General features: G+C 51.0%; 8 protein-coding genes across 8 annotated transcripts; 5 read left to right on the forward strand and 3 right to left on the reverse strand.

Moving 5' to 3' along the window:
* Positions 1–2305: 2305 nt before the first annotated feature.
* LRP88_05659 (uncharacterized protein) lies at positions 2306–2940 on the forward strand (the record flags this gene model as incomplete). Its single annotated transcript, XM_083242209.1, has 2 exons — positions 2306–2854; positions 2908–2940. 2 exons carry the CDS (start codon positions 2306–2308, stop codon positions 2938–2940), a joined length of 582 nt encoding a protein of 193 aa, XP_083101145.1.
* Positions 2941–3262: 322 nt separating this feature from the next.
* LRP88_05660 (zinc-binding alcohol dehydrogenase family protein) lies at positions 3263–4249 on the reverse strand (the record flags this gene model as incomplete). The annotated part of the gene is made up of 1 exon (XM_083242210.1): positions 3263–4249. One exon carries the CDS (start codon positions 4247–4249, stop codon positions 3263–3265), a length of 987 nt encoding a protein of 328 aa, XP_083101146.1.
* Positions 4250–5394: 1145 nt separating this feature from the next.
* LRP88_05661 (flavin-containing monooxygenase) lies at positions 5395–7375 on the forward strand (the record flags this gene model as incomplete). Its single annotated transcript, XM_083242211.1, has 6 exons — positions 5395–5605; positions 5743–5992; positions 6041–6109; positions 6161–6418; positions 6468–7001; positions 7057–7375. 6 exons carry the CDS (start codon positions 5395–5397, stop codon positions 7373–7375), a joined length of 1641 nt encoding a protein of 546 aa, XP_083101147.1.
* A 4382-nt stretch (positions 7376–11757) lies between these two features.
* LRP88_05662 (bZIP transcription factor) lies at positions 11758–14480 on the reverse strand (the record flags this gene model as incomplete). The annotated part of the gene is made up of 5 exons (XM_083242212.1): positions 11758–11833; positions 11884–12222; positions 12270–12722; positions 13557–14204; positions 14260–14480. The coding sequence occupies 5 exons, from the start codon at positions 14478–14480 to the stop codon at positions 11758–11760; spliced, it is 1737 nt and encodes a 578-aa protein (XP_083101148.1).
* Positions 14481–15435: 955 nt separating this feature from the next.
* LRP88_05663 (uncharacterized protein) lies at positions 15436–16724 on the forward strand (the record flags this gene model as incomplete). The annotated part of the gene is made up of 2 exons (XM_083242213.1): positions 15436–15741; positions 15804–16724. The coding sequence occupies 2 exons, from the start codon at positions 15436–15438 to the stop codon at positions 16722–16724; spliced, it is 1227 nt and encodes a 408-aa protein (XP_083101149.1).
* Positions 16725–17898: 1174 nt separating this feature from the next.
* LRP88_05664 (phytanoyl-CoA dioxygenase family protein) lies at positions 17899–19088 on the forward strand (the record flags this gene model as incomplete). The annotated part of the gene is made up of 4 exons (XM_083242214.1): positions 17899–18139; positions 18205–18295; positions 18369–18816; positions 18891–19088. 4 exons carry the CDS (start codon positions 17899–17901, stop codon positions 19086–19088), a joined length of 978 nt encoding a protein of 325 aa, XP_083101150.1.
* A 1520-nt stretch (positions 19089–20608) lies between these two features.
* Positions 20609–21865, reverse strand: LRP88_05665 (uncharacterized protein; the record flags this gene model as incomplete). The annotated part of the gene is made up of 3 exons (XM_083242215.1): positions 20609–21035; positions 21090–21765; positions 21838–21865. The coding sequence occupies 3 exons, from the start codon at positions 21863–21865 to the stop codon at positions 20609–20611; spliced, it is 1131 nt and encodes a 376-aa protein (XP_083101151.1).
* A 1430-nt stretch (positions 21866–23295) lies between these two features.
* Positions 23296–25106, forward strand: LRP88_05666 (FAD-dependent oxidoreductase; the record flags this gene model as incomplete). Its single annotated transcript, XM_083242216.1, has 3 exons — positions 23296–23543; positions 23600–23800; positions 23861–25106. 3 exons carry the CDS (start codon positions 23296–23298, stop codon positions 25104–25106), a joined length of 1695 nt encoding a protein of 564 aa, XP_083101152.1.
* Positions 25107–26499: the final 1393 nt, after the last annotated feature.

Consider the following 26499-nt stretch of genomic DNA (forward strand, 5'->3'; position numbering starts at 1 on the left):
TCTTTTTTATTGCAGTTCTTGCTCGGCTTTTGCAAAAGGGGCAATCAATCCAGTCAGGTTGGTCTCCAAGCAGATGCAACGGCGTCACAGCCCTGGTGGATGGTTCTAGTGATGTTGAAACCTCAAGGCCAGCACATGCTGCAACGGCCTGCTTTGGCAGCTCATGCGTGTATGTGCATGCCAGTTCCGGTAGGTTGAATCCAGTGACTGCATTCTCCAATACCGCCGGCTCTGGGTCATTTGATGGAACCACTTCAGGAAAGCACTCGTAATCGATTTTTCTCTCGCCTGGTTGATAAACAGGGGTCTCCGGTCGTGACAATGGGGTGTCGGTCGGCGTAGAAACCGCGGTCGTCGATACGGACATGGTGAGGCCCGAAGAGTCTGTCAACGGCGAAATAGCGTCGTCATGCCCAGACCTTGGCATGCAAGAGCTACAACGTTGAGGCAGCGTCAGTTGCCTCGAGGCAGTTACACAGTTGCATGACCGGGAGGTATTTCCAAACGTACCTATTGCCCATCTTGGACCACCGTTTCTTAGGTTGAGATGAGCGAAGAGGTCAAGATCACCAAGAGAACTTGAAGAAACTCATTTCTTGGGGTGGCTGAGCTACATTGACAATGCCCTCGTTCCCGTATTTATCAAAGCCAACAGCGGGCCACCAAGCCTATCCCACCCGATTTGCCAACTAAGCTCGGCCTCTAGGTGGTCAGTCTGGTCCGTTCGAGGTCTTTACCTCATTGAGGCGTGGCTTGTCATTGGGCGAAATCTCTCGAACCGATAACGAGAACGAGAACGAGACAGGGGGTTCTTGGTCCTTGCGTGCTCCTCAACGCTATGAGGAAGGCAGAACCCCAAGGTCCTGTCTGCACTTTGCCCCAAGGCTTTCAACAGTGCTGTCTTCTCACTCTTCTCCCACAGATTTACGCTTGGATCCTTACACCAAAGACTCAGAGGCATTGGGTTTCTGGCTCCGGCAGCAGTACATATGCGACTTCCGTGAATCGAACCAACGCTGTGGCCTGCCGTTCTAGTTCTGATACAGCAGTTAGGGGGAAATAGAGTGTCCCGAAATAGTATTGAATGAGAGGAGCAAAATTGGGAATAGAGGCCATGGGGAACGAGAACGACTGCGAGAACGAGAACCAGGGAAACTGGGACTTGGTTTCTCTCCAGTGCTCTACAAGGCGGTGTTGTGACAGGGTCAGAGGAGAGTTAGGCTTCCTCGGTAGTTCCCACCATGAATAGCTCTATCGAAAACTTTACTCGCGATGAAACCGAGAACGAACAGCTGGGGATCATTTTGAGGCTATGTCCTAAGCCGCCCTGAGTCAAGTCAAGCCAGCCCACGGCGTGGTCGCCAATGCTAGGGAGCCTGGACAAAACAGAGAGGCTGTGTTGGCCCAGATTTTGGTTCATAAGCTTCTGGGATTCTCTTTACAAGTTATCGAATTCCTCATTCAATACCAGCCTGTCACTTCCATCGAGTAAAATGCGTCAAACGTCTCTTCTTTGTGTTCTCTCTCTTGCTTCGGCAGCCTTGGCGGCTAGACCTTTCCTCAACGAACCCGACACGATGCATGTTGACTGGATATCTCCTCGTGTACGCCTATCGGGTTTCGAGCTAACAAAAGCAGGATTGACGAGTCCTTCGAGACCTTCCCCATCGCCAACGGGAGCCTGCCAGACCTCTCTCGAATCCTTGGCCTTCCGGACTTTGACTGGGCCGCGAGACAGTCGATGAACAACTCTGCATACACCCGATACCGCCACGGCTCGGGCGGTGAATGGTCTTACAGGAACAACCTGGAGGTGTTCGAGCGTTACCGATTCCGGCCTCGAGTCATGGTTGATGTGACTGACATCGAGTCTTCTATGGAGTTTGTCTTCTCTGTCCTAAAAAGAAGCCGAGGAAAGGATGCTAAATACAGCCCAGGACTACTATCCTTGGTCATAAGTTTTCTGCACCCTTCTTTATCAGCCCATGCGCCACTGCAGGTCTTGCTCATGCTGAGGGCGAGATCGGACTGCTCAAGGCGGCAGCGGAGCAGAATATTCTCTACATCGTGCGTTTCTGATAGCCTGCATCAATACAGGAGGGGGCACTGACCGAAAACAGCCCTCCTTTGCCGCGAGTGTACCTTTGGAGAAGATTGCTGCTGCCAGGCTCCGTAATGACCAGATTCTTTTTCAACAGGCATGCAACCCCAAGCTTCTTTGACAATCAGTGTGCTAATAACCCAAGAGATTTACATATCGAACAACAAAACCGCAAATATTCTTCTTTTCCGACGCGTCGAGAAAATGGGAGCGAAGGCCATGGTTCTGACTGTGGATTCGGCTGGGGATCGCACACGGCATCGTGCCCTTCGATTTGAGGAGAACGCGAACCAGACTCGCTCCGCAAGTTACATCCCAATGACTTGGACCATCTACAGAGACCTGAAGAAACTCACAAAGCTTCCTATTATCCCCAAAGGTATCCAGACGGTTGAAGATGCGGTACAGGCCGTTGAGGCTGATGCCCCAGCTATTTTCCTGTCTAACCATGGAGGTCGTGCTCTTGATGGCTCTCCTTCTGCTTTCGAGGTAGCATTAGAGATACATAAGAAAGCGCCCCAGGTTTTCAAGAATATCGAGGTTTATGCCGACGGCGGTGTTCGCTATGGGACCGATGTTCTTAAGCTTCTTGCACTTGGTGTTCGGGCTGTTGGCCTCGGCCGGCCATTTATGTACGCCAATCTTTACGGCACAGAAGGAGTTTCTCGTGCAGCCACGCTCCTGAAAAAGGAGATCACGGCTTCTGCTGCTTCTCTTGGAGTTGCAGACTTGAAGAAGATAAACTCGAGCTTTGTGAGTTGCGGCCCATGGGTTATAACGATTTCGATCTGCTAACAGGTTTGAAGTTGGAACTGTCGCCAAACGGATGGTACAGCTAGGCCGCTTACGAGAGGGATGACCTTAGGGGGAAGCGGGGAGTGATCATGCCCTTTGTTGGTCTCTTGAATCTGGGCCGGACTACGGGATTTTCTTTTTGTGTTCTCTCTTGGGTCATTTTGTTTCTCTACCATTTTTCTTTCACCACCATGTGTCTTCTTCACGGAGCACAATCATAGATTACAGTACCTTTTGAAGATGTCAATCAATCAACCTATCATCCTACAAATTGGCGTAATCAATATATTATGGTATCACTCTTTTAACTGGCACCACCGTTCTCATACTTGGAACCACGGTTCTGTCTGCTCAAAATTCTTCCATCTATACCAGTACCACAATTTTGCCCAAGGCCTTATTCTCTTCCAAAAACCTGTGTGCGTCTACGATATCATCCAAACTGAAAGTCTGGCCAATTCGCAACTCCAGCTTTCCATCTTTCATCTTCCGCGCCAGATCGCCCAAAGGTGTCTCCATGAACTCCTTTTGTCCACCACTGTAAGCAGTAAGATAGACTCCCGAGGGAATAGCTTCCATCGGGTTCCAGTTATTCAACGCCCACTTGTTGCCCACTATGCCAGACATGCAGACAATGCCACCTTCCTTCGCGCACTGCATCGAGTCGTCCAAGGTCAAAGTTCCAACTAGTTCCAACACCCTATCAGCTCCTCCAGGCCAGATCTTCAACACCTCTTCTGCAATTCTTCCTGTGTCGACCACCATCTCTCCTACACCATGCCGTTTCATGAGGTCAGCGACATCCCTGCTGGTCCTTCGCGTCGTAGCCATGACCGTTGCCCCGTGTTCGGCAGCGAGTGAAGCAGCGGCAAGACCCACGCTCGTTGTCCCTCCACGGATAAGGAGCTTATCGCTTTTGTTCAGCTTGAGTGCTTTAAATAGCGATCCCCACGCGGTTTGTAACATCTCTGGTAATGCACCGAGGGTGTTCCAGCCGAGCCCGTCAGCTACGTCCCGCGGGATGGCCTGCACGTTAGCCGCTGACACACAGGTATACTCTGCATATCCACCATCAAAAGCGCGGCCTAGACCTCCCATGGCGGTTGCAACAATCTCGCCCTCCTGAAACTCTCCACCTGGTGCTGCCGCGACTGTCCCGACAGCCTCAATTCCTAGGACACGGGGAAACTGTACGCTGGGAGAGTGGCCCTGGCGAGTAAAGAGCTCGGAGCGGTTGAGTCCAAAGGCCCGGACCCGGATCAGGACCTGGCCCGGGTTTGCCACCGGGGTTGGGATGTCTTCTAGCCGGAGGACTTCGGGGCCGCCGGGAGCGTGAATAACGGCTGCTTTCATGGTAGATGGAAAATTGAGGGGCGTTGCAGCTCGAATTGGCAGTCTCGTATTGTTAATACTTCTTTGACATGGGCTGTTGATAAAGAGTAACAGCAGCTCCTGGCAGGAGGTTGATGTGATAACGACCAAAACCCTCGGGCGGGGATTTTATGAAGCTTATTTGTAATCAATGCTCTTCATCATCGCTTACAAGCGTATATATAATCATTGGTAATCAGATGCCTCACGCATGTCACTGTACGTGAGTCCAATATTGGGTTTTAATGCCGTCATGGATAGATAATTGTGTCTTTCGCTGGTGTGGCTCATGACCTCTTTTAGAGTGATTGTTGATAATAACAATCAAGTACCTATCTAGTTACTATAGCTTACGTACCTACCTATTAGGGTAATGACAATCTGGGGAACGCGGTAATATCTCGCTTGATATGCGTGGTTTAACTGAGCCAGCCTTCAAAGGGAGTGGGCCTATCCTGATAGAGGGTGAGACCCCTTTTCCCTTAAACCAACAGCTTCTCACATTGTGGCCTGGATGGGGGACGAATTGGAGTATCTACGCGAGTTATACACGCGTAACTCCAGTTACCCAGTTTGCCATTCCAAGGCCATGCTGAGATTAAACCAAGCGCAAACTGTGCCGACGATATCTTAAGGAGCAAAGCCAAGCTTTCTACGTTTCACATTGCCAAGGCAGCTGCAGACCGAACCCGCTTCATTCGTAAGTTGGCCTGTCAAACCCTGAACTGCCGGCTGCGGGAAACTTGTCGATCTCTGAACCCCTTGTCAGTTGTTCGGCAAGAGCAGGGGGTGTATCTCATTCGGAGCAACATATCCGGGCGAGAAGGTTACAAGCTCGATGTGCCATTACGGCGTAGTCGAATCCTTCCAATGAAAGGAGGAATGATAACAGGCGGGGAAGCAACTGGATGGCCATCTGGCCAAACTGTCGGCGTGTAGAAACAATCCGGGTCCGGATCCGATGCGCTGGCCGGATGGACCAACAAACATGCATATCTGTGTCGTTTTGATGTTGAAAAGGGGAGTCTGGCCCAAACAAAAAGATGTAGGGATGTTAATGTGATTTTCTCAGTGCATCCGTTCAATCCCCCTGACTTCATCCTGCCACAGCTCGGCCAGAAGTAACAATGACGACGATCACCCCAGAGCCCCTGCTTAAGCAGCCCGCGTTCACTCCGACGCGCAAGATGCGCGTCGTGTGCATTGGCGCAGGCTTTGGCGGTCTGATGATAGCTCACAAGGTCCAACACGAACTAAAGCTCGAGGACGAGATCGACTTGACCATTTATGACAGGAACGCGGACATTGGCGGAACCTGGTTCGAAAACACGTATCCTGGTGCAGCATGATAAGCATTGCCTGCCTTAATAGCCGAAAGAGCTGCACTGACGAAGAATGTTGGCAGCGACGTTCCTTCTCGTATGAGATTAACAGAGCGGCCATTGACGAACCCAAGGCGAACTGACCTGTTTCAGATTCCTACATCTTTCCATTTGAAGGCAATCCAGACTGGTCCAAGTTCTACGTGGACCAGATGGAGATTCAAGCCTACATAAAGCATACTGCGGAGAAGTACGACCTGGATAAGCATGTCCAATTGAACACAACTATCCGGGAGACTATATGGGATGAGGGATCTGCCAAATGGAAGATCAAGCTCGAGCAGGCCGGGGAGCTGAAAGAGAACGAGGCCGATTTCCTTATCAACGCCTCAGGCTTTCTCAAGTACGCACTGCCTCTGTATCTGTCTGGGATCTGCTGACTGGGGGATAGCAAATGGAAATGGCCGGACATCAAGGGACTGCACAACTTCAAAGGCAAGCTTTTGCATAGCGCGCGATGGTATGTTGACAACCCGAGTCTGGAGAAGACGTGACTAACTCACTACCTCAGGGACAACTCTTACCAATGGGAAGGGAAGAAAGTGGTAGTGATAGGGAATGGAGCTTCTGGAATCCAGCTCGTCGCAACGATGCAACCCAAAGTCGAGAAGCTGGTCAACTACATGCGACAACCAACCTGGATCTCGGTCAACTTCCTAGGAGACAAGACCCCAGAAGGCGTCAACTTTACATACTCGGAGGAACAGAAGAGAACTTGGCGAGAAGACCCAAAGGCCCATTACCTCTACAGAAAGGATCTGGAGCAATCGTATGTGTCTTGACTCTATGTGTACCGCACGACGCTGACAAGACGATAGGCTGAATGGCTTCTTTTTCGCCATGTGTCTGGATCACCCCGCGCAGGCCATCTTTCGGGGCTACTGCAAAGACCATATGCACGCGTCATTAGTCAATGCACCAGACCTCGAGAAGCGAATTCTCCCAAGCTTCAAAGCGGGATGTCGCCGTATCACTCCAGGCGACGGTTACCTCGAAGCCCTTCAACAGCCAAACTGTCGCGACTGCTGGGACACCATTGAACGCATCACAGAGAAGGGTATCAAGACAGCTGCTGGCGAGGAGGAGTTCGACTTGATCGTCTGCGCCACGGGCTTTGATAGCTCTCGGCGGCCGCAGTGGGAGTTAGTTGGCCGTGACGGCGCGACCCTGGAGGAGATGTGGAAGGATGACCCAGAAGCCTTCTTTGCAACCCAGGTCGAGAACTTTCCCAACTACGGCATGATCAATGGACCAAATCCTGCCGTCTCGCATGGCTCGGTTCTCCAACAGATGTCCTGGGCCGGTGACTACCTACTCCGCTGGATCATGAGGATGAACCGATACGATATCAAGTAAGACACCTTCTTCTATGAGAGACTGTTCATTACTAACCAAGTGCACTTGTAGGACTCTTGCTGTCAAGAAGGAGGCCGTTGAGGACTACAACCAGTACGCACAAGAGTTCCTCAAGCTCACCGTGTGGTCTGGCGAGTGCCGCACACTATACAAGAATGGTCGCAGCGTGGGAAAGGTGACGGGTCTGTATCCTGGTTCACTGGTGCACTATCAGAGAGCCCTCGAGGAGATCGGCGGAGAGCATTTTGACATCACTTGGCGGTCCAAGAACCGCTTCCGGTGTCTCGGCAACGGGACAGCTGAGACTGATAAGGATGGTGTTGGGGATCTGGCACCGTATTTCAGCAAGTACTCGCCAGTCTCGAAGTAGGATGTTAGTAGTGGGTTCACTTGGGAGACATAACTGGAGATTATCTACCGTCTCTTCAAAGAATCATAGGTCCAGCATCCATTCAGTAGCACAGTCCCCTTAGTCCAGCTAAACACGCTTGCCCACCCCAATCATAGCTTCACTACCTCCAGCACTACCCGTAGCAAACTACCAAATCCTTCCCCGGAAGCAGCCCAGGGCGCTAACCTACTCAAAGAAGCCACACTCTTTCTTAAACTCCGAGAGCCAATTTGGATTATCAGCTGGAGTTTGATTCCACATATCGTCGCTATTGTTGGGATGTCAACAAGTGTCAAAATCGGTCCGAGTAGTATTGTCGGTTCACATACCTATCGTACATAATCCAGCGCGCTTGGAACTGAAGCTCTTCATCCGTTGGAATATGCTGATTCGGATTCAACGGAGACATGACGCTTGCGACAAAACGTGACAGATCCCTTGTCAAACCTCTATACATATTGCCGTCGTTGAGCGATATCACTCTTTGTTCTTGCGCTCTCACATTAGCCCTATCCGGAAGTTGGGTAGTTCTGATTGGGTTTGTAGTGGCGTCGTTCCCCGGTGTGTCTTGTGCCATGCCCAAGGTTCGAATATCCGTAAGATCTGGCAGGTGCCCAGAATTGATGCCGAGATCATTACTGGTGCTAGGGGAGCATAGGCTAGCTTTGACCATAGGCAGCCCCATGCGAAGGCGAAATGGGGTCAGCCAAGTCGTTGAGCGAAAGACCAGCCCAATCAATAAGTTTGTGAACATGGGTGAAGCACTGGGTATGTGATTGATGATGGAACACGCCTCTCGCTGAAGTTCATCATCACTTATCTCCAGGTTCAACATCTGTAACATATCGACGTATTGCTGTAGAGAACCCTCAAGTGTGCAGTCCTCAAATATATTACTTTTGCCATGAATTCTCAGGTCAGTAAATCGAGACCTAGCAGCACTTTTCATTGGCCTCATCTGTGCCTCCTTGGCGATGTCTTCGGTCCCCATCAAAACATCGCGTAACCAGGATGAGGCATTGGATTGGGCATGCTGATGCAGCATTTCAGCCCCGAAGATGATAGAGCAGGCTTCCAAATGTAGAAGCCTTTCGGGAGGCACGCATTGATTGATGTCGACATAGTTTGAGAAGAAATAATCCAGCTCCAACTGGAGTAAGTCAAACGCATTGGTAGAACTGTATGGTGCTCCCTGCTGTGTCGTAAATGGCAGTGGTGAGTTTCGCTCGTATTCTATGAGATCTTGCGTCTGCGTTAGCAACACCAGTCTCGGACATGAGTTAAAGGAAGAATATGACACACATGGAGGCATCGAGTTCTCCACCATCTCAAGGGTGGCTGAGTCAAATCCCCAATTCCCACTCCAATCGGCCATGGTCTTTCCTTCTCGAAAGTGTTCCGCTAAGTGGTCCACTCGTTCAGTCCACGTAGCCATGCTGATGTCACAGAATCCGCATCGTGATTGTACATTATCGCACTCTAGCTTCCACCCTTCCATGGGCCATTTCATGAACTGAGAGCCGTGGACGAGTCGCAGGTGCTGCCTCAAGTGATCCTTTCGATAGAACACTCGCTCTTCTCTATCTCGCTCACGGCAGAAATCGTAGTTGTGGGTCTCGGAATGAACACTCTCTGGGTTGAGAAGACAGCAGAATACACATGTAGCTTCTGACTGTTGGTTGAGAGTAGACGGTCCAGATGGCGAACACTCCCATTGTTCGAGGGATAGGTGCAATGACTTCTCATGTCGTTGCCAAGTATGTTTCGTCTTGAACGTTTCCGTGCAAAACGTACATTGGAAACGATGACAGACTTGGGACAGATTTCTCCCGCCGCTGTCCTTGGGAGCTCGCCTTCGTTTCTTGATCAATCTCCTGATCGGCCCAGGACGCCGGATTGATCCATCCGATGTTTGAGAATAGACAGATGCATGGGAGCTCTGACTGGATCCCGAAGTCTCTCCGCTATTAACAGAGGCAGCGATTGAGGATGACGCATGTCTAGACCTGAATGGAGAAGCGATCGATGTATCGGATATTGCGCGTGCGATATCGGCAAAGGTAGAAGGCTCCTCTTCAGGTGGCGAGTTCTCCCATCTCTCGAGCGGGGTTTGTTGCTCAACAAAAGGGGTAGATGGACGGCGAGGAGGTATATCTCGAGGACCAGTGCCTGAAGATTCTGACGCGAGATTCGATGTAGCTGCCCGGCCAAGCTTCTTCCTGCGGCGGGCATTGGAAAACCAGGTCAAGATCTGTTGCTTACTCAAGCCAGACTCTCTCTCGAGCATTTCGACATCCCTAACCGTAGGATAGGGGTGGTGAGTGTGAGCTGCTAGCCACTTGTTTAAAATGCGCCCTTGTGTTAGCGAAAATCTTTTTGCAGCCTGGAAAGTCGTTGGTTCATTGGGCTGCTGTTGTTGCCTTTGGGGCTTGGCAGAGGTTCCCATGGCGTAATTTCCTCGTGAGGTAATATCCGCAGGGCAACGGTCCTCGTCCGGATTCTGTTCAGGATAACTAGAGCGTCCAGCCTCGTCAAGCCACGTCGCAGAACTCAATGCCAAGGGGTCAATAGTGGCGCTTGGGAAATGTTGCAATAAACAAAAGTCGGGCTCGGCTTGACATGGAGGCGACAGGGATTGAGAGCATGGTTCAGTTGCTGGTTGATTGAGGTTGAGGTCGACATCTGTACGCGTTGGGTGAAGCTGGTGACCGGTTTTATCTGTAATATATGCCTCAGAGCTGTCAAACGGCGACATATCGGGTTCTTGCCAGCGATGTTCCAGATGGTTGTGTCAATACAGAGAAAGAGGAAGTGGAACGAAAGCGTGATGTGAGTTAAGAACTTGAATGCGTCACGTCCCACTTTTTTCTTGTCCAGTTCAGCCCTTCACAGGAGCTAGTCTAGTCTGACCACCAATTAGATAGTCTCATCTCATGCTCCGTAATCTGATGCACGTTAGTCCAACGAATTGGCAATAACTTGTGATTCACTTTGTTGGTCCAACATATCAGGCTAATTTCTTACTTGCTCTTTTGTTTCTTTTCTTGCTTATTCTGTTTTCAAGTAAATCCAGTCGAGATTCTTTAATGGCAGCTTCGTAGACGTCGCTCCGGTTGAGGGCTGGCTTTCACCAACGGGGCCACACTGAGAATGAGAAATCCTGGCTGGCGGAAGAGATGAGAGTCAAAATGTTCAGTATCACTATTTGTGTGCCAGATCCTCGTGTTAATGTTATCCTACCTATGGAAGATAGGAGTTCCTGCAATGAAACTGGTGTAGGTGGGTCTTGTCGCTCATAGGGTTCTCGTCATTTGTAGGGTGCGAGTTAGGTCCGTCTAGCCTGTTGCCCTGGGATGGCACTCGACCTCTTGTGACTTTTAAAGAGTTGGAAGGTCCTTAGATTTCTCCTGGGTCATTCCTAACAAGCTCAATATCTTGGCATTCATCAATTAGCCCGTCATGTCATATCACTTCATTCACGTCGACCGTTCCGCTACAGATCTTTCTTCTGTTGCCGACAAGTACAGGGCCTTGCGTCTTGAAGCACTCCAGCAATCACCAACATCCTTTTCTTCAACTTGGGACATCGAATCGCGCTTCTCCAATGATACTTGGGTTTCCCGGCTTCGGAACTCGGACAAGGAAACCTTTGCATGCGTTTATCAAGAGGGACAGACCTCAGTATGGGTCGCTCAAGTAAGCCTACGCGGGCCGCTCTCAGTCGAGGATTTTTCACTCTCACCTCAGTCTGGCCAACCACGGCCCTTAGATGACATGGAAGACGAGAAGTGGCAGATGCTCAGCCTGTACACCTCAATCAACCACAGGGGGAAAGGCCTCGGTGCTAAGCTCAGTCGAGAAGCCTTCCATTTCATTCAACATCGACTTGGAAACGAGTTGGGGAGTGCTACAGTACGCATCATGGTGAAGCCTGAGAACACCGTGACTGTTGGCTTGTATCAGCGACTGGGGTTTGCCAAGACGGGATTATGCACTTTGGAAGAGGCCTTGAGGGCAAATGGTGATGCTGCCTTGATCCCAGCAGGAGAGTTGGAGGAAAAGTACACCACAAGATCAGGAATCATCATGGTTTTACGACTGAGAAAAAACAAGGATATTAAGTCCAAGTCTTAGCTCTCTGCAGGCATGTATTTATAGGCTCTTTACGCTTCTCTAGTTCATGCAAAGATTCGTTTACCCAGTTTTATAGTTAGTAAGAATTAGAATGCATTACGAGGCATGTTGGGAACAGGTTAATAACCTTTTCTCGAGGCTGCCTAGGTACCTCGTCAATAGCTATGGAAATGAGACAGCACTTGAGGCTTAGTGAAGCACCATATCAAGTCAATCCAGGTGGATAATCAAAAGGTCCGCCCGACGATGAGTGTCTCGTATACCAAGCCCTCGAAGACAGACTGCTTCACGACCGCACCAAACCTAATGAATCGTCAATGATGCCAAATCCCGGATTCCACAAGGTCACTTACCCATGGCATTTCACAGCCTTCTTCAACCTCTCAGCAAGTATCCCCAAGCTTCGCGCATTAAGCCCGCCAAAGTTTGGCCGACACCGGATATTGTTCCATGCCTGAATTGGTGTCATCTCACCCTCATCAGACAGGTCTGGCGCGAGGCTCAACAGCCGTTCCAGCATGGTTGTCGGTGTATTTCCAAAATTCGGAGACGCGAGCGGAGTGCATCTATTTGTAGGCGATGGGTAGTCACAGGCTGCCATGAGCTGGGCAGAGGCTGTCAGAGCATGGTTCCCAGGCTCGTGCGGCTTCTTGACGTCGCCGTGGAGATGACCCAGACAGGGTTCCTCGATCCTTTTCCGAGCATTAGTACCACTCCTCCCACAAAATGTCAGACTTACTTTAGTACAAACTCCATGCCCACGATGATCTGGTCCACTTCACTCACGCAAGAGTTATTTGCAAGTCCCCCTCCAATATTAAACAGGATTGGGCCCCGTTGGCCTTCAGTTGGGTTGTAGAAGTCACCGAATGACTCCGGCGAGATGAGTTGCGGAGACGGAATGATATCCACCGCTTGGCTGCCGCAATCTCCCAGATAAATGGGAGAGACACTCGTTGACAATCCCGTCGCTGTGGATGGGCTTGCGTATTCGTCGAGGGCATTCCCGCTAGCCTTGGATTTCATCTCGGCAGGGACATTGACGCCCAGTTGAGATAGTTGATGAAGGGCATTTTGGAGATTTTCCCGCAGCTGCTCGCACTCGCGCATCAATTCCACCTCTTTCGACCGGGAGTTGGCAAGCTCCTCCTCAAGTGTTCTTGTGTACTTGTCCTTGCGGCTACGGTAGGATCTGGGGGTCGGGTCACTACACACGGTCTTCAACGGTCCATCGAGATGAGATTATCTTACTGTTGGGCCCGCCGCAGCTGGGCCCGTCTCTTCTCCACAGGATTCTCCTTTGGCTCTGCTCTCGTCAGCGGTTCACAACACGAACACGACTAGCAGGGGGGGCCAAGACTAACCCCCAGGATTGAACATGCGGAAGATGCTGTTACTCATCGTGACCTAACGCAGATGCACGGACAAAGGGATAAATGGCTGCACAAGAGCAAGAAAAGATGACCGATGAAGGTCAAGAAGTGCGAGTCTGGCTGCTTCACGGTTCACTTCTGGCCCATGATTAGTCAAGGTGTCATTGCAGCTTCAAATACGCGCGCATCGGCCAATGAAACAAAGATCCCCTGATTTCCCCACGCGACCTGACACGCCCTGGTGGAAACGGTGGTAATCAAAATTTCCATTTTGGGATGGCGCGTGTTTTGATCGAGGCGCTCTAGGGTAGATAGCCCCTTCACCTTTCTAAGCTGGGCGATGTCAGTGACACGGCAGGAATACCGTTGGCACTCCGCCAAGGGTTTATGCAAGGATTCTGGATGGGTAAATGACTGGTAATTAATGTATTTGGTTGAGAATCAGGCCTGAAGCAAAACCGCTAAAGCTTGCATTACATCTTGGCAATCTGCGAGTTCCACTTGCTCCCCATGCATTGTTGACCCTCCTGCAAACCAAGTGAGGCCATCTCGGGGATAGGTATTTTTAGCTCTACAACTTCAGCGCCTATCCTCGTTGCCCTCGCTGACCCGGCCTTCTGAAACCCTTACCACGTCCTCTTCCTTTCCCAAACCTCACTGGCTTAGAACTTGCCGCCGGGGCCTGGCTGGTTGGAGAGCCATTCTGCTGACCCTCAGAGGCAGATGCACCGCCACCGCCACCGCCACCGCCCTGACCATCTACAACCTCAAATTTGGTACAGTCATCCTGAGCGCCTCGCTGAGCAACTGGCATCGTCACGGGCTGGTGGTTCTGCGCTGCAATCATGGTGCACACGCGATACACACCTGCGGGCAACCCGCCCTCGACTACAGCCTGGAGCAGTCCCTGTCCGTTGCCATCATCGTCGATACCCTTGAAGAAGACGAAGCGACTTGGGTCGGGGGGCACAGTCGACTTGAGAGAGCCAATATCCTGAATAGTGACGTGACAGTGGCCGATGATGTCTCCATTTTGGTCGAGATCTTGCGGAGCGGTATAATAGTTGGTAGTGGGGTTGACAAAGTTACCCGCACGCAGATGCGACGTTTGCACTTGGACGTTGAATGTGGTGCCGGATGTAAGTGCTTCACCGGGCTGGGGGCTGGTGATCATGGCCGAGATCATGTTGGATGTTGCAGGGATCCGACCCATGGGAATGGGGTTGCATGAGCCGGACTTTACCTGCACGCCATTGGTGATTTGTTGGCCTTTACAGAAGTTGATAAAGTTGTTTGCATCTCTGGATTCGGAGGGTTAGAATCTTGCTCAAAGATATCTCATGGCCGTTGACTCACGTTGCGGAAGGCGCCTGGCCCGGCTTGATGCCCTCAGTCCCCGGCTCTTGTCCTGTCTTGGCGCTGGCGGACTGGATCAGATTAGGGTCTAAACAGCTTTGTTGTCCCTGTCTGGCGTGAAGCCTCGAGGCCTGCTCGAGTGTACTGTGGTAGCTGGCATGTGCCGTGGCCGCAACCAGTGAGGCAAAGGAGAGAAAGGTGAAGGCAAAATGGCAAAACATTGTGAGCAATTGGCTGAAAGAATGATAAGAAGAGAAAGTTAACCCCAGCTCAACTCGGGCAATGATGGTTCAGTGATGAAATCGTCTATCGCGAAGCTGGACAGTTTATATAGACACCAGCTCTGACCTGCAAGTCAACAGAATTTCCCTGTTGGTACTTCATTTCTCCAAGTTCAACTCAGTGTCTCATCAATCGCTAGCTGCCCCGAATGTCAAGTACGCCGTCTGGCTTGGTTATCCCAAAAGGATAGCTTGGCTGCCGCAGATGTGCCCCAAGACGAAAGTGAAACGAGCTTGTCTGCCGGTTTCCGGACGAGACGAGGTTCTTATATTCAGAGCTCGTTTGGGGGGTTTTCGCTACGTCACAGGATCTGCGACTGGCATGACCCCTGTCTAGGGGAGCGTCAGGCATTGACAGGTTGGGGCTTGCCGGATTGGGGAATTCTGATATTCTCATCGCTTTGGGGGCTGAAAATGGAGGGGTAGAGGGCTGATCTTCGAAACACCCCTGAAACTTGGCCTCAGCTAGCGCCGGCTGGGGCACCAAATAGGTATTCCAGTTGGCTCAGCGTGTCAGATTGCCCTGTCCTGTTTGCCCTGGGAGACTGGATGAACGGCACGCTCAAGCCGCTTCAGGTTAGAGGGAGGGTCGCATTACAGTCACCTGGCACGTTGGCAGCGTCTTTCTCTCTTCCGAAAGAGGCAATTTGGATTACCTCAACCTGAGGGTTTAGATCTTTGGTTGATGCACCAAGCCAGCGGCTCCAGATGCAGTCGTCTTCATGAAGGAAATAGTATATAAGATGAGTGTATTCAGCGTCTTCAGAGAGAGTCTGCAATACAACCGCCAAGTACTTCACAAGCTTTCATCCTTCGCAGCAGGCCTGCACTCGTCGGAACGACCTTTTTCTTGTCCACTGTCTCTCCCTGAACAACTTCAAAGCCACCATACAAAATGGTTCCGTCAATTCGACTTTATTCTTTGCTTTCAGCGTTCCTTTGGTTGGCACAAGAAACCAGCAGCCATCCAACCTGCAGCCCCGGCATGGGCCGTGCTGCCGCGATGGGCAAGGCCATATACTTGCTCACCAACGATGAGGCCAACGGGGTCGTTGCGCTCCCCATTGGGAATGATGGCACTCTTTCCAAGGGTAGAGTTACCATGACAGGAGGCGCTGGCTCTGTGGCTGTTGACGCTGACGGCAAGCCCGCAACTCCCGATGCACTGATTAGCCAGTCAGCCCTAACCATTGCTGGCAATGTAAGTCCAGGGGAACCCTCCAAAATGCATGCGTATGAACCTTGCTGATTTTGCTGCTGTAGCACATATTCGCCGTCAACGCTGGCTCAAACACGCTCACTATGCTAGCTATCTCGCGTTCCGATCCAACAAGACTCTCAGTAGTCGGCGAACCAGTCAAGGTCCCCGGCGAGTTCCCCAACACTGTTGCTGCTTCAGCCAAGAACAACATAGTGTGCGTGGGCTCAACTGGTGCCAAGGCTGGTGTTTCTTGCAGCAACTTCTCGAGGAAGGGCTTGACTGCCATGGACGAGCTACGACCGTTCGACCTTGGACAGACAACACCACCTGTTGGGCCTACAAACACGGTCTCCCAAGTTCTCTTCTCTGAAGACGAGTCCATGTTATTCACCATGGTCAAGGGTGACCCGGCTGTGAACAAGACGGGTTTCATGTCCGTATTTACCGTCCAGGAGTGCGATGGAGCCGCCGCAGTCGTCTCTAAAGACGAAACCCGCAGCTCACCCCAAGGGACAGCCGTACTGTTTGGCTCGCAGGTAATCCCAGGCACATCCAACGTGTTTGCCACAGACGCGGCGTTCGGGGCGGCGATCTTGAGCGTCGATCCTGCCAACTGCAAAGCAACAACTGTGGCCACTGGAGAGGTTGAAGGCCAGAAGGCGACTTGCTGGGTAGCCATCTCCCCTGCAACAAAGACAGCATTTGTGACAGATGTTGGTCGCAACCGGCTTGTTGAGATGAGCGTTGAGGACGCAAGCATCTTGTCTTCACTGGATTTATCCTGCAACGGCGACCCGGGACTCATCGACCTAGCGGCGGCCGGTAGCTTTATCTACGCCTTGTCACCCGGGAATGGCACCACTAAGGCGGCAGTTAGTGTGGTTGATGTGTCGAGCGGCTCAGGCTCAGCAAAGATGATCCAGCATTTTGAGCTGGCAGGAATGGCGGGTAAGACTGCAATGGGAATGAAGGTCCTGTCGTAATTAACGAGCCTCCGAGATAGCCACTCGAGTTGGGCACCGAATACGAACGGTTGAACGGCGCAGGGCCATGTCTCTAGTCTATGGATGGGGCTTTTGGGGTTGTAGATGTAGAAAATGTAGTAAAGAATCCGTCTTTGTCTTGACATTAGGCCAATCCCTTCCTGTGTTTGCCATCTTCGACCTTAACCTGAGCAATGCTAGGTTCCGGCGTGGTGTTGGATGCTTGGATGCTTTGCAAACCGTCTTTTGCCCATTATTCCCATCCGAGACTCAGGTCGCCAATAATCTTCTGGCTCGCCGTCGGCCACACTTTGCAAATGACAATGTAAGTCACGAAGGACGTACAGAAGGACATAATCCAGCCGAGATAATAAAGTCGATCGGCCCCAACGGGGACAGAGCCGCCACCCAGGGACGAGGAGAATCCGGGTAAAGGAAGGGCAATACTAGTAAGATAAGCGACCGCCACATTTCCCTTCGTCAACACGAAGTCAGTCATTGGGTCATCTAGAATAAGAGATACAAATACAGGTCGTCATCTCGTATAAGGAGTTCGTAATCTCTCTAGCATTGAGCCCGATAGACCAGCTTCAACCCTTAGCTGAGCTCTAGGGTATACTGGGCGCGTTCATGGGCCTAGGCCTCAAACTAGTCATGGTGTGGGGTACAGTGAAGCTATATTGGTTCCCCAACTCTAACCCTAGATTATTGGAGATATTTGTGCCTGGTGCTGGTGATAAAGTCCGATACGCATGCCAGCAGTGCTGATAAGGGAGATACTCGTCCCAGAGGTTCTGATAAGGGAGATACGTACCCCAGCAGCTCCGATAAGGCAGATACGCATCCCAGCTCAATCAGATACTGTCGATAGGAGTTACACGACACCTCAATTATCGCTGCCAAGGAGCCGATACAGCAAGACCAGCCGACATATCACTATCTGCGAGGTAACATCACTGCCGACTCGTTGTTCGTAGCAGCGCCATCATACGATGCACTGGAGAAGCGCCAGATTGTGACCAATAACTAAATCGGATTATGTATGATTAGTTGAACTTTTCCCATGATAAAGAGTCTGTAGGTCTTGGGCAGCACATGACCACCCCGCAAAAACACCTCTCCCCGCAAAAACATCGTCACTGTCGACCATCGAAGATCCTACACGCAGGACACCATGGTTGTAGGCTCACCGGCGAAGGTCAAGGCCATTCATCTGGGAGAGGATGAACGGATGGCCAAGAAGTTCAACCCGGAGACGCTTGCCAAGGCGCTCAGTGGCATGCACGAAGATGGCGTGGTTGTCTTGAAGAACGTCATCCCCGTGGAGGAGATCGACAAGATCAATGCTTGGATATGTGAGGACGCTGAGCGAAGGCTCAAAGACCCAAGCCAAAAATACAACCACGGAGTCAAGTGTACGTCAAGCGTCTTTGAACGTTTCCCCGCCAGTCTGAAAGTAGAGAGCTAACGCTGAGAACAGCCAACTTTCTCCAACGGCCTCCCATTACAGATGAGAAATACTTGACTGAGGACGTCTACTTTAACCCTTTCATCCTGCAGCTTGCTAATGCGTATGTGCCTCCGTAACAGAATTGTCCCCGTCCCTTTTGGGCGACCTGAAAAACTGACCAATCGATTCTACAGCCATCTTGGTCCTCGTCCAGTGTGGAACTGGCTCACATGCAACAACGCCCTCGCCGGCACAGGAGGCAAGCGGCAGCCGGTGCACAAGGACAGTTCATTTGAGCACCCGCTTTTCCCTTACTACTTCATTGCCAACATTCCGCTGTGTGACTTCAAGATTGAAAACGGCGCCACCGAAGTCTGGCCCGGATCACACCTGCATACCACCACTCGTGACCAGAAGCCGGCCCTGACGGAAGAAGATATCAAGACGTATCCTATGTCCCACATTGGCGGGTTCCTTCCTCCCGTCACAGATGAAGCCGTTGAGCAGCGCAGAAAGGTAAGCCCGCCGACTCAGGCAATTTGCTCGAAGGGCGATGTCATGATTCGGGATATCCGTCTCTGGCACGCCGGAATGCCTAACAACAGTGATGACCACCGCGCTATGATCGGATTGGGATACCAGGTTCGTTTCTCTTCCAGTGTCCTAAATCGGTACTTCCAGCCCTCCATAAGAGACTAATGAGACGTGAAATGCAGAGCCCCTACCACCCCAACTATACTCTTCAGACCCATCTGCCGCTCTCGCAGAGGAAGTTCTTTTTGGGAGGTGGCTCGGACAAACTGGAAGTCCGTGCTCAGTGGTATGCAGACGAAGATCTAATGGAGACTGAAGAAGACACCGTCTTCTACACGGAGGCTGACTACTGTGTGGGAAAGACAGACCTTTTTATCTAACTGGTGTACTGTTATCTGTCGGCTGGTGATAAATTAAAAGAATACTATATATTTATCTATGTAGAGACTGGCATTAATAGCTCCGGCTTGCCTGACAGTACTGGCACGTACGGCCATCTGGCAATGACCGTCTTCTGTTCCGTATAAAAGCTCACGCCCGGTCAACCATAGAACATATGACCGCCGCCACCGGCAACACTCTTATTTCCTATGAAGTAGAACATAGGCAGCGATACTAGGATTGGTGTATTAATGCCAACCTAACCAGCGTCGATATTGCGTCTAAAACGCTTTGCAGCACTGCCCGAACCAGTGAAGATTACCATACCATTGTTGTATTCATTCTTATTAATAAGGGCAATAGCGTCGTCCAAGTTATCAACACTAACCACCACCAACACTGGTCCAAAGATCTCTTCCTCATAACACTCCATCGAAGGATTCACTCCAGAAGTCACCGTCGGACCAACCCAGTTTCCATTAGGATATTTGGGAGGGACGTATCTGCGACCGTCAAGGACCACTTTGGCGCCATCCTTTTCGGCCCTATCGATCATGGCCAGTATGTGCTCCTTGCTCTAAGGTGCAATAACGGGACCTAAATCAGCGCCCGATTCAAATCCGCCGTCGGCGCGAATCTTTCGTGCTCTCTCGATCAAGTCGGGAATCCAGTCAATAGTCTCTCCAACAATAACCAAGACACTCAGGGCCATACAACGCTATCCAGCTACCCCAAAGGCTACGCCGATAACCAAATCGATAAAGAAGTCTTCAGAGGCATCCAGCAAGACCACTACGTGGTTCTTAGCGCCAAGATTTGCTGATAGCCTTAATCTCCGGCTTATTAAGTAAGAAGTTAACGGTATTATAAGCCCCAAGCACCATATTCACTACGCCGTCAGGAAACCCGGCCCTCTTAGTCAGTTCCATAAGGATTACGCAAGCTCCGGGATCTCTCCAAAGCCTTAGTAATCAGCGAGTTTCCAGTAATGACTACGATTGGGAGAGACCACAGGGGTATCATTACGGGAAAGTCTTTTCAGATCATCAGGAATAAGTAACATAAAATAGGAGAAATGTGCATGTGAACTTACTAAATGGGCAGATAGCAGTGACAACACCTAGAGGCTCCCGGTATGATCAGGTCTCCATACCCTTAGCAACCTCTAGCACCTCGCCTTTTATATACTCAAGTCCATCATAGGCAGCTTCAGCCACCTACAGACCACGCAGGATATCGCCTTTTGCATCCAAAAAGGTTTCCCCTTGCTCTAGAGTAATAATTAAGGCGAGGCAATCCATATTCTCCTTAATCAGACCAACAAATCAGATAAAACAATATGGGTGTTTTTCTAATCTCGGTGGTCTTTATCTCTAGTATCTCCACTCCAAGGTCTCTCTCTATCTTTCACGTTTGCTATCGCTGTCTTATCATATCATAGCCCAATTCTACCGGCACAAATGCAGCTATGTGAACAACATAGAAATCCTTCGTCGCTGTTAGACGCTTTACCTAATCGTTATCGCTTCTTCCCCGGTCCATCCGAATTTGCCATATTCACCAGACTTATCTCATCGCTATCACTATACTGCACCGTATAACTCTTCTGGAAGACAATTCCAGACCCCTCGGCCCCCTGCTCCGAGTTCGGACGGTCAGTAGTAACGGTACCGACAGTTCGTCCTTGCTGAGTTCCCGCCGTCTTGGAGCGAACACCGCTTCCGTACTGATAGTAATGATTGCCCTTGCTGCGTTGTGTCGTGCCAGCAAGGACAGGGAACAATTTGACGAGGACCATGCGGATTGTCGGGAGACAGGCGCACATGATACCAACGCAGATCTCGATGGTAGACCAGACGGAGACGTCATAGAATTCCCACGTCTTGTTGGGTGATGTGCCGAATACCACGAGCGACTGGAGTCGGAGAATACTAACGACCGTAACCCTAAGAACCTTTTAGCACCAGGAATCACGTTTTTCATGAGTCGGGCTTAATTACAGTGTACCAACACAAAACATGAGCGCAACGCCAGCCTTTTTCTTCCAGTGAAGCTTCAAACTGCGCAACTGCCACAGCGGAATAGCAAGAATCCATAAGTCTAGAGCAATGCTCATAGATGCATTCGACCACGAAATCGCATTCGCATCAGCGCAGCTGCCTTCATGCAGTCCATCCCACTGTTTCCAGAAGTACGGTATAGGTTTGCACTGGAAGATAGCCGTGAAGATAAACGCGACGCCCCATACGCTGGTGAAGATGAAAGTGGCCCAGAGCAGGCGCTGGACTTCGCGGGCGGGGAAGATGCGCATGTAGAAAGCGATGATGGATAGCTTGACGAGCGTTGTCTGCAGGAAGTATAGCCATGCCATGATGTAGAAGAACGAGAGGACTTGAGTGATCTCAGTGGCAGTGAGAGTCCAGATATCCTTTCCAAGACCATTGGCCGTGGTTCCGTATTTTGTGATGACACCGCTGGGAATGCAGGCAACCATGGTTGCTAGGACAAACCAATCGTCGATGCCGAGGTCGACGCTCGTGATGAAGATCTTGTAGCAGAACCGGATCACGACGAAGGCTCCGGCGAGAGCCGCCATGACGTTGGAGAGGACGACGTATTCTTGCGATCGGTCACGGACTGGGGCGCCGCAGTTGGTCAAGCTGGAGTTTCGTGTCGCTGACAAGGCTCATGTTAGCACCTGTTCGTCGACTGGCAGATAATATGACTGGCTGCACTTGAATAACATACTTAAAGACTCAGGTATCGTGCACTTCATCGTGACACAGGCTGTGACATTCTGCTGGAAGACTTCGTTCGTGCAAATGCATGTCTGATTCTTGGGGGCGCATAAGCCTCCTGCAAAAGCGCTGAAGATACATCCTGCCTGGATTCAAGCTGTCAATGACCTTTGTACGTCAAAAGCTGGCCCGATTACTACTCACTGCACAATGCGGATAACCAGGTAAGCTTGGAGATGATAAGCCCTCCGCCTGGACTGGTGACAATACCGCCAGGAGGAAGAAACCAAAAATCAAGATCAGACGACGCGAAGGATTCATGGCTGTGGTACCGACTTGGGCCTTGTTCTGGGCATGCGACGATCACCCATCAAGAACGAACCAACGCCGGGACGCACGGAGACTTTGTAAACCTTCCATTTCCCAGCAGACGTGGCTAAACTGCAACCTCAGTCGTTCTTGGCGTCTCGTCTCTTAAGGATGGGACTAAGAGGGTGGAAGCGCAAGCGGCCTAAGACATGCAGACTTGTCTGATGCTGCAACACTTTCCAGTCTCCACTGAGACACATAGCGTTTCATCCATTTGATGTAGCATCCGTCGGTAATCAAGAACGGTTCCTTTCCGCAGTCCGAGCACTCTCTCAGAGCACATGTTAGCTGCTCAGGCTAAACCAAGAATCGAGTCTTGCCCCTTGGCTTGGCAAGTCACCAGACCGATTGGTCACCACCTGCACCGCCATGAACGGTTCTTAGTGCCTTGGCAGGTATGTCACCGCTTCGGGAGGGAGCTGCTGGAGAACCGTTAGTCAAATGTCTCATAAGCTTAAAAGCTAATATTCAACGGTTCTTTATCCACCGACGGCCGAGTCATGAACACTGGGGCTCATGGCCGAAAAAAGACAAAGGCCCGATATCAGCTACTTTCACTCTAATGCTATTCGCTTGGCCTCCTGATGGTCCGTGAAGAAATCTGCCTTCTCCCAAGATCCCCTAAATCGAGACCAATCTGCTCCTTAAACCTGCAGGGAAAAAGTGCGCGGTTTGTGGATATGATTTGAGGGATTGCCACCGGGATGTAGTAGAATGGGTCTTTCAGGGGTAAAATACAACCCTGAAGCCCGCTATATCGGGAACAGTCCGGACTCCGAGCCCCGCATTAGGAAGCTCAAGCCCCAAATGCCTATAATTGACGGTGCGTAAGAGCTCGACGAGTAACCATTTATGGGAAGTTGTCCGTTGACTCTTAGACAACGGCCATGAACCAACAAAATGCACCCTTTCGGAGCATATGTTGCCTTCTGGAAGATCCTCCGAACACCAAGCTGCGCCACGAGCCTCGGCGTCATGAAAAGGAGCAGATGAAGGGCCACAGCAAAGCTAGGAGATTCTTAAATGTGGGTAAGAGCGCCGCCGATATTGACTTTCCTCAACCAAGCCGTCTTCATTTGTTCCAAAGGTTCCAGTCAACATGAAGGTTTCATTACTCTTGACGGCAGTCCTCACGGCTGCTCAATCGGCGTCGGCTACCTACAGCAAATGCCGCTGCTTGCCAGGAGACTCATGCTGGCCCTCTAAGAAGTCGTGGGATTCATTGAACTCTACGGTTGGTGGGCAATTGGTCGCAACTAAGCCCATTGGCTCACCATGCCATGATCCCACATACGATGAGGCGGCCTGCGCGAAGCTCCAAGCGCAATGGAAGAACCCCTTGACTCAGTACGGACTACCACCCCATTCCCCATACACACTGGCATTGTTCTAACCAGAACCAGTATTCCTTCTTCGTCTTCGATCATGCAGACATATTTCGCCAATCAGAGCTGCGACCCTTTCACGGACCGAGCGGTACCTTGCACACTCGGCAACTACGTCAGCTATGCTGTTGATGTTAAGAAGACCGCCGATGTTGCCGCTGCGTTGAGGTTCGCCAAGGACAACAACATCCGGGTCGTCGTTCGCAACACTGGCCATGAGTGAGCCACCCTACCTACTGTTGACGCTTCCTCGACATAATTACTGACTTGTCAACTCAGCTTCCTCGGACGTTCCACTGGCGCTGGCGCACTCGCTATCTGGACTCAATCTCTCAAGTCCATCGAGTTCAGCGAGTGGTCTGATGATTACTACAAAGGCCCCGCCGTTACTATCGGCGCCGGCGTCGTCGGGTACGAAGTTCTGGAGGCCGCCCACGCAAAGGGTTTTACCGTTGTAAGCGGTGAATGCGCAACGGTCGGCCTTGCTGGCGGCTTTACCCAAGGAGGTGGTCATTCCGCTTTGAGCACTGAGTTCGGTCTTGGTGCTGATCAGACTCTTTCTTTCACTGTCGTCACTGCCGATGGACGCACAGTCGTTGCATCGCCTAGCAAGAATGCTGATCTTTACTGGGCGCTCGCGGGAGGCGGCGGTGGTACCTTTGGAGTTGTTGTCAGTATGACTGTTCGTGCCCACAAGTCCCAGGACGTTGGCGGAGCGGCTTTCCAGCTTCTTGCACCGACGACTACGACTGAGAAGTTCCAGGCTGTGGTCAAGAAGTTCTACGAGCTGCTCCCGGAGATGACAGACAAGGGCGCCATGGTGGTCTTCTACAATAACCAGCAGATGCTAGTCGTGAAGCCTCTGACTGTGTGGAATTCGACTGCTGCTTACGTTCGGGACGTTGTCCTTGCACCCTTCACAGAGGCTGTCAAGGAGATCGGCGTCACCTTGCCCGTTGCTTATAGTGAGCTCGCATACCGGGATCACTATGACCGCTACATGGGTCCCCTTCCCCAAGGAGGCGTTGAAGTCGCCCGTTACCAGTTCGGCGGACGTCTCATCCCCCGCTCCGTCCTCGAAAACAACAATGAAGGATTCCAAGATGTCATCAACAAGCTCACCTCCAACGGCGTCCTCGCCGTCGGCAGTGTCGCCAAATACACCAAGGCTAAGGGCTCACCCGCCAACTCCGTACATCCCGCTTGGAGGAGTGCGGTGATGCAGCTCCAGCTTATCACGGATTGGGATTACACCAAGCCGTGGGAGGATATGGAGGCTGCTCAAAAGAGGATGACGGAGGAGTTCATGCCGCTGATTGAGGCTGTTACTCCTGGAAGTGGATCGTATATGAATGAGGCGGATTTCCGTCAGCCGAATTGGCAGAAGACGTTCTTTGGTGACAATTATGCCAAGCTGTTGAGTATCAAGAGGAAGTGGGACCCTAGTAACCTCTTCTACGTTCTTAAGGGTGTTGGTAGCGAGGCGTGGAACGTCGCCGAGAGTGGCAAGATGTGCCGGGCGTGAGCGGAGAGCAGTAAATGCATCATGAAAATACCTTACGTATAAATAATCTTAATTGGCGTACATGTATAGCGAGCTATGAAGGTCAAGGTTCCCAACGTAGTAAACTGTAACCTGATTGGTTTATGTTGGCAGTTGTAACCTGGCGTAGCGTACTGTGTTGAGATCCATTGTTTAACGGATCAATGGCTATTCCGATCCATTGGTGTGTGCCGAGGCCTGGATCGATACAAAGGTTTCTCCGTTGGAGAATCTCGAACTGGTCAGAGACTCAAAGCCATTCGGATTTCCGACTCTTTGATACCACAAGGATGCCCACATGTTAGTCATACAAAAAGGTCTACGAAGGCAGAACATGTGGTCTTACTTTGAGCTCACCAACATCACCAACTCCGGACAACTATTGCCTGTCTCCGGGTAATGTGGTTAGATCTTGAGTCGCATGGAGGCACAGCGGTAGGATGGCGATCCGGCAAGTAAGCGTAGTGACATTTTGATGGGTCTTTGAATTGATCGATTACTTTGGAACAAATGTTACTATGTCTAACTACCTTACAACACACATGGCAAGCATAGTTTAACGAAGCGCTTTATATCACATGGATCCATAACAATAGCATCTGCATAAATAGAATTGAGTTGATACTCTCACGAGTTTAGGATTCACTGCTTGCTTCGATAATCACCATGATCGACTCTGTCTGTGAGGACGGGCATGACATGGTTATCGCGGGGCTTATCGGGCTAGGAATTTATCTGAGCAAGGTGAGAGTCTTTGCCCCGTATCAAAATCGCCCTCCAAATGCTGGGTTATCGCTACCTCTGATTGGAGATAAGGGCCAGGCTGAACCCACGCCTGCCCAATACCTAGTAAAGATAAACCTTGTAGGACCCTTGTCTGCCTAATACGGTATTGGAGCTATGCCTTTATTGGCTATTGATCCAGCCAATGTTGGAACAGTTCATTTAGAAGCGACCTGGAAGCATACGAAACTCACCACTCCCTGAACCTAGACGGAGAAAAACGACAGACGACGACAAGGAAGAAGGAAGTGAAGATGACCATACTCAATGGCAACGATCCAAGCTCGCAGGGTAACTTGAAGTTACTCCCTCAGGGAAACAGTCTCCTGAGCTCTATGACTGCCATCCGAAGCTCTGAGACAGGCAACGCCCCATTCATCGACGCATTTGAGAAGGTCGCGAGGCAACTGATTGTATCAGGTATGAGACTACGTTCTTGAACCTCCAAACTTCGATAGCTTTGCTCACTGAAACGTCGTCACTATGCGCAGCTCTTGACTTCGTGCCGACAGAGCCCTTCAAAGTGGTCACTCCAACTGGACGGGCATACAATGGCCATGTGCAGAGAAGACTAGTTTGTGGCGTGAGCATT

This window comes from Fusarium phalaenopsidis (assembly GCF_050370095.1).
Source record: "Fusarium phalaenopsidis strain FUZ10S chromosome Unknown contig_32296, whole genome shotgun sequence".
Lineage (NCBI taxonomy): Eukaryota > Fungi > Ascomycota > Sordariomycetes > Hypocreales > Nectriaceae > Fusarium > Fusarium phalaenopsidis.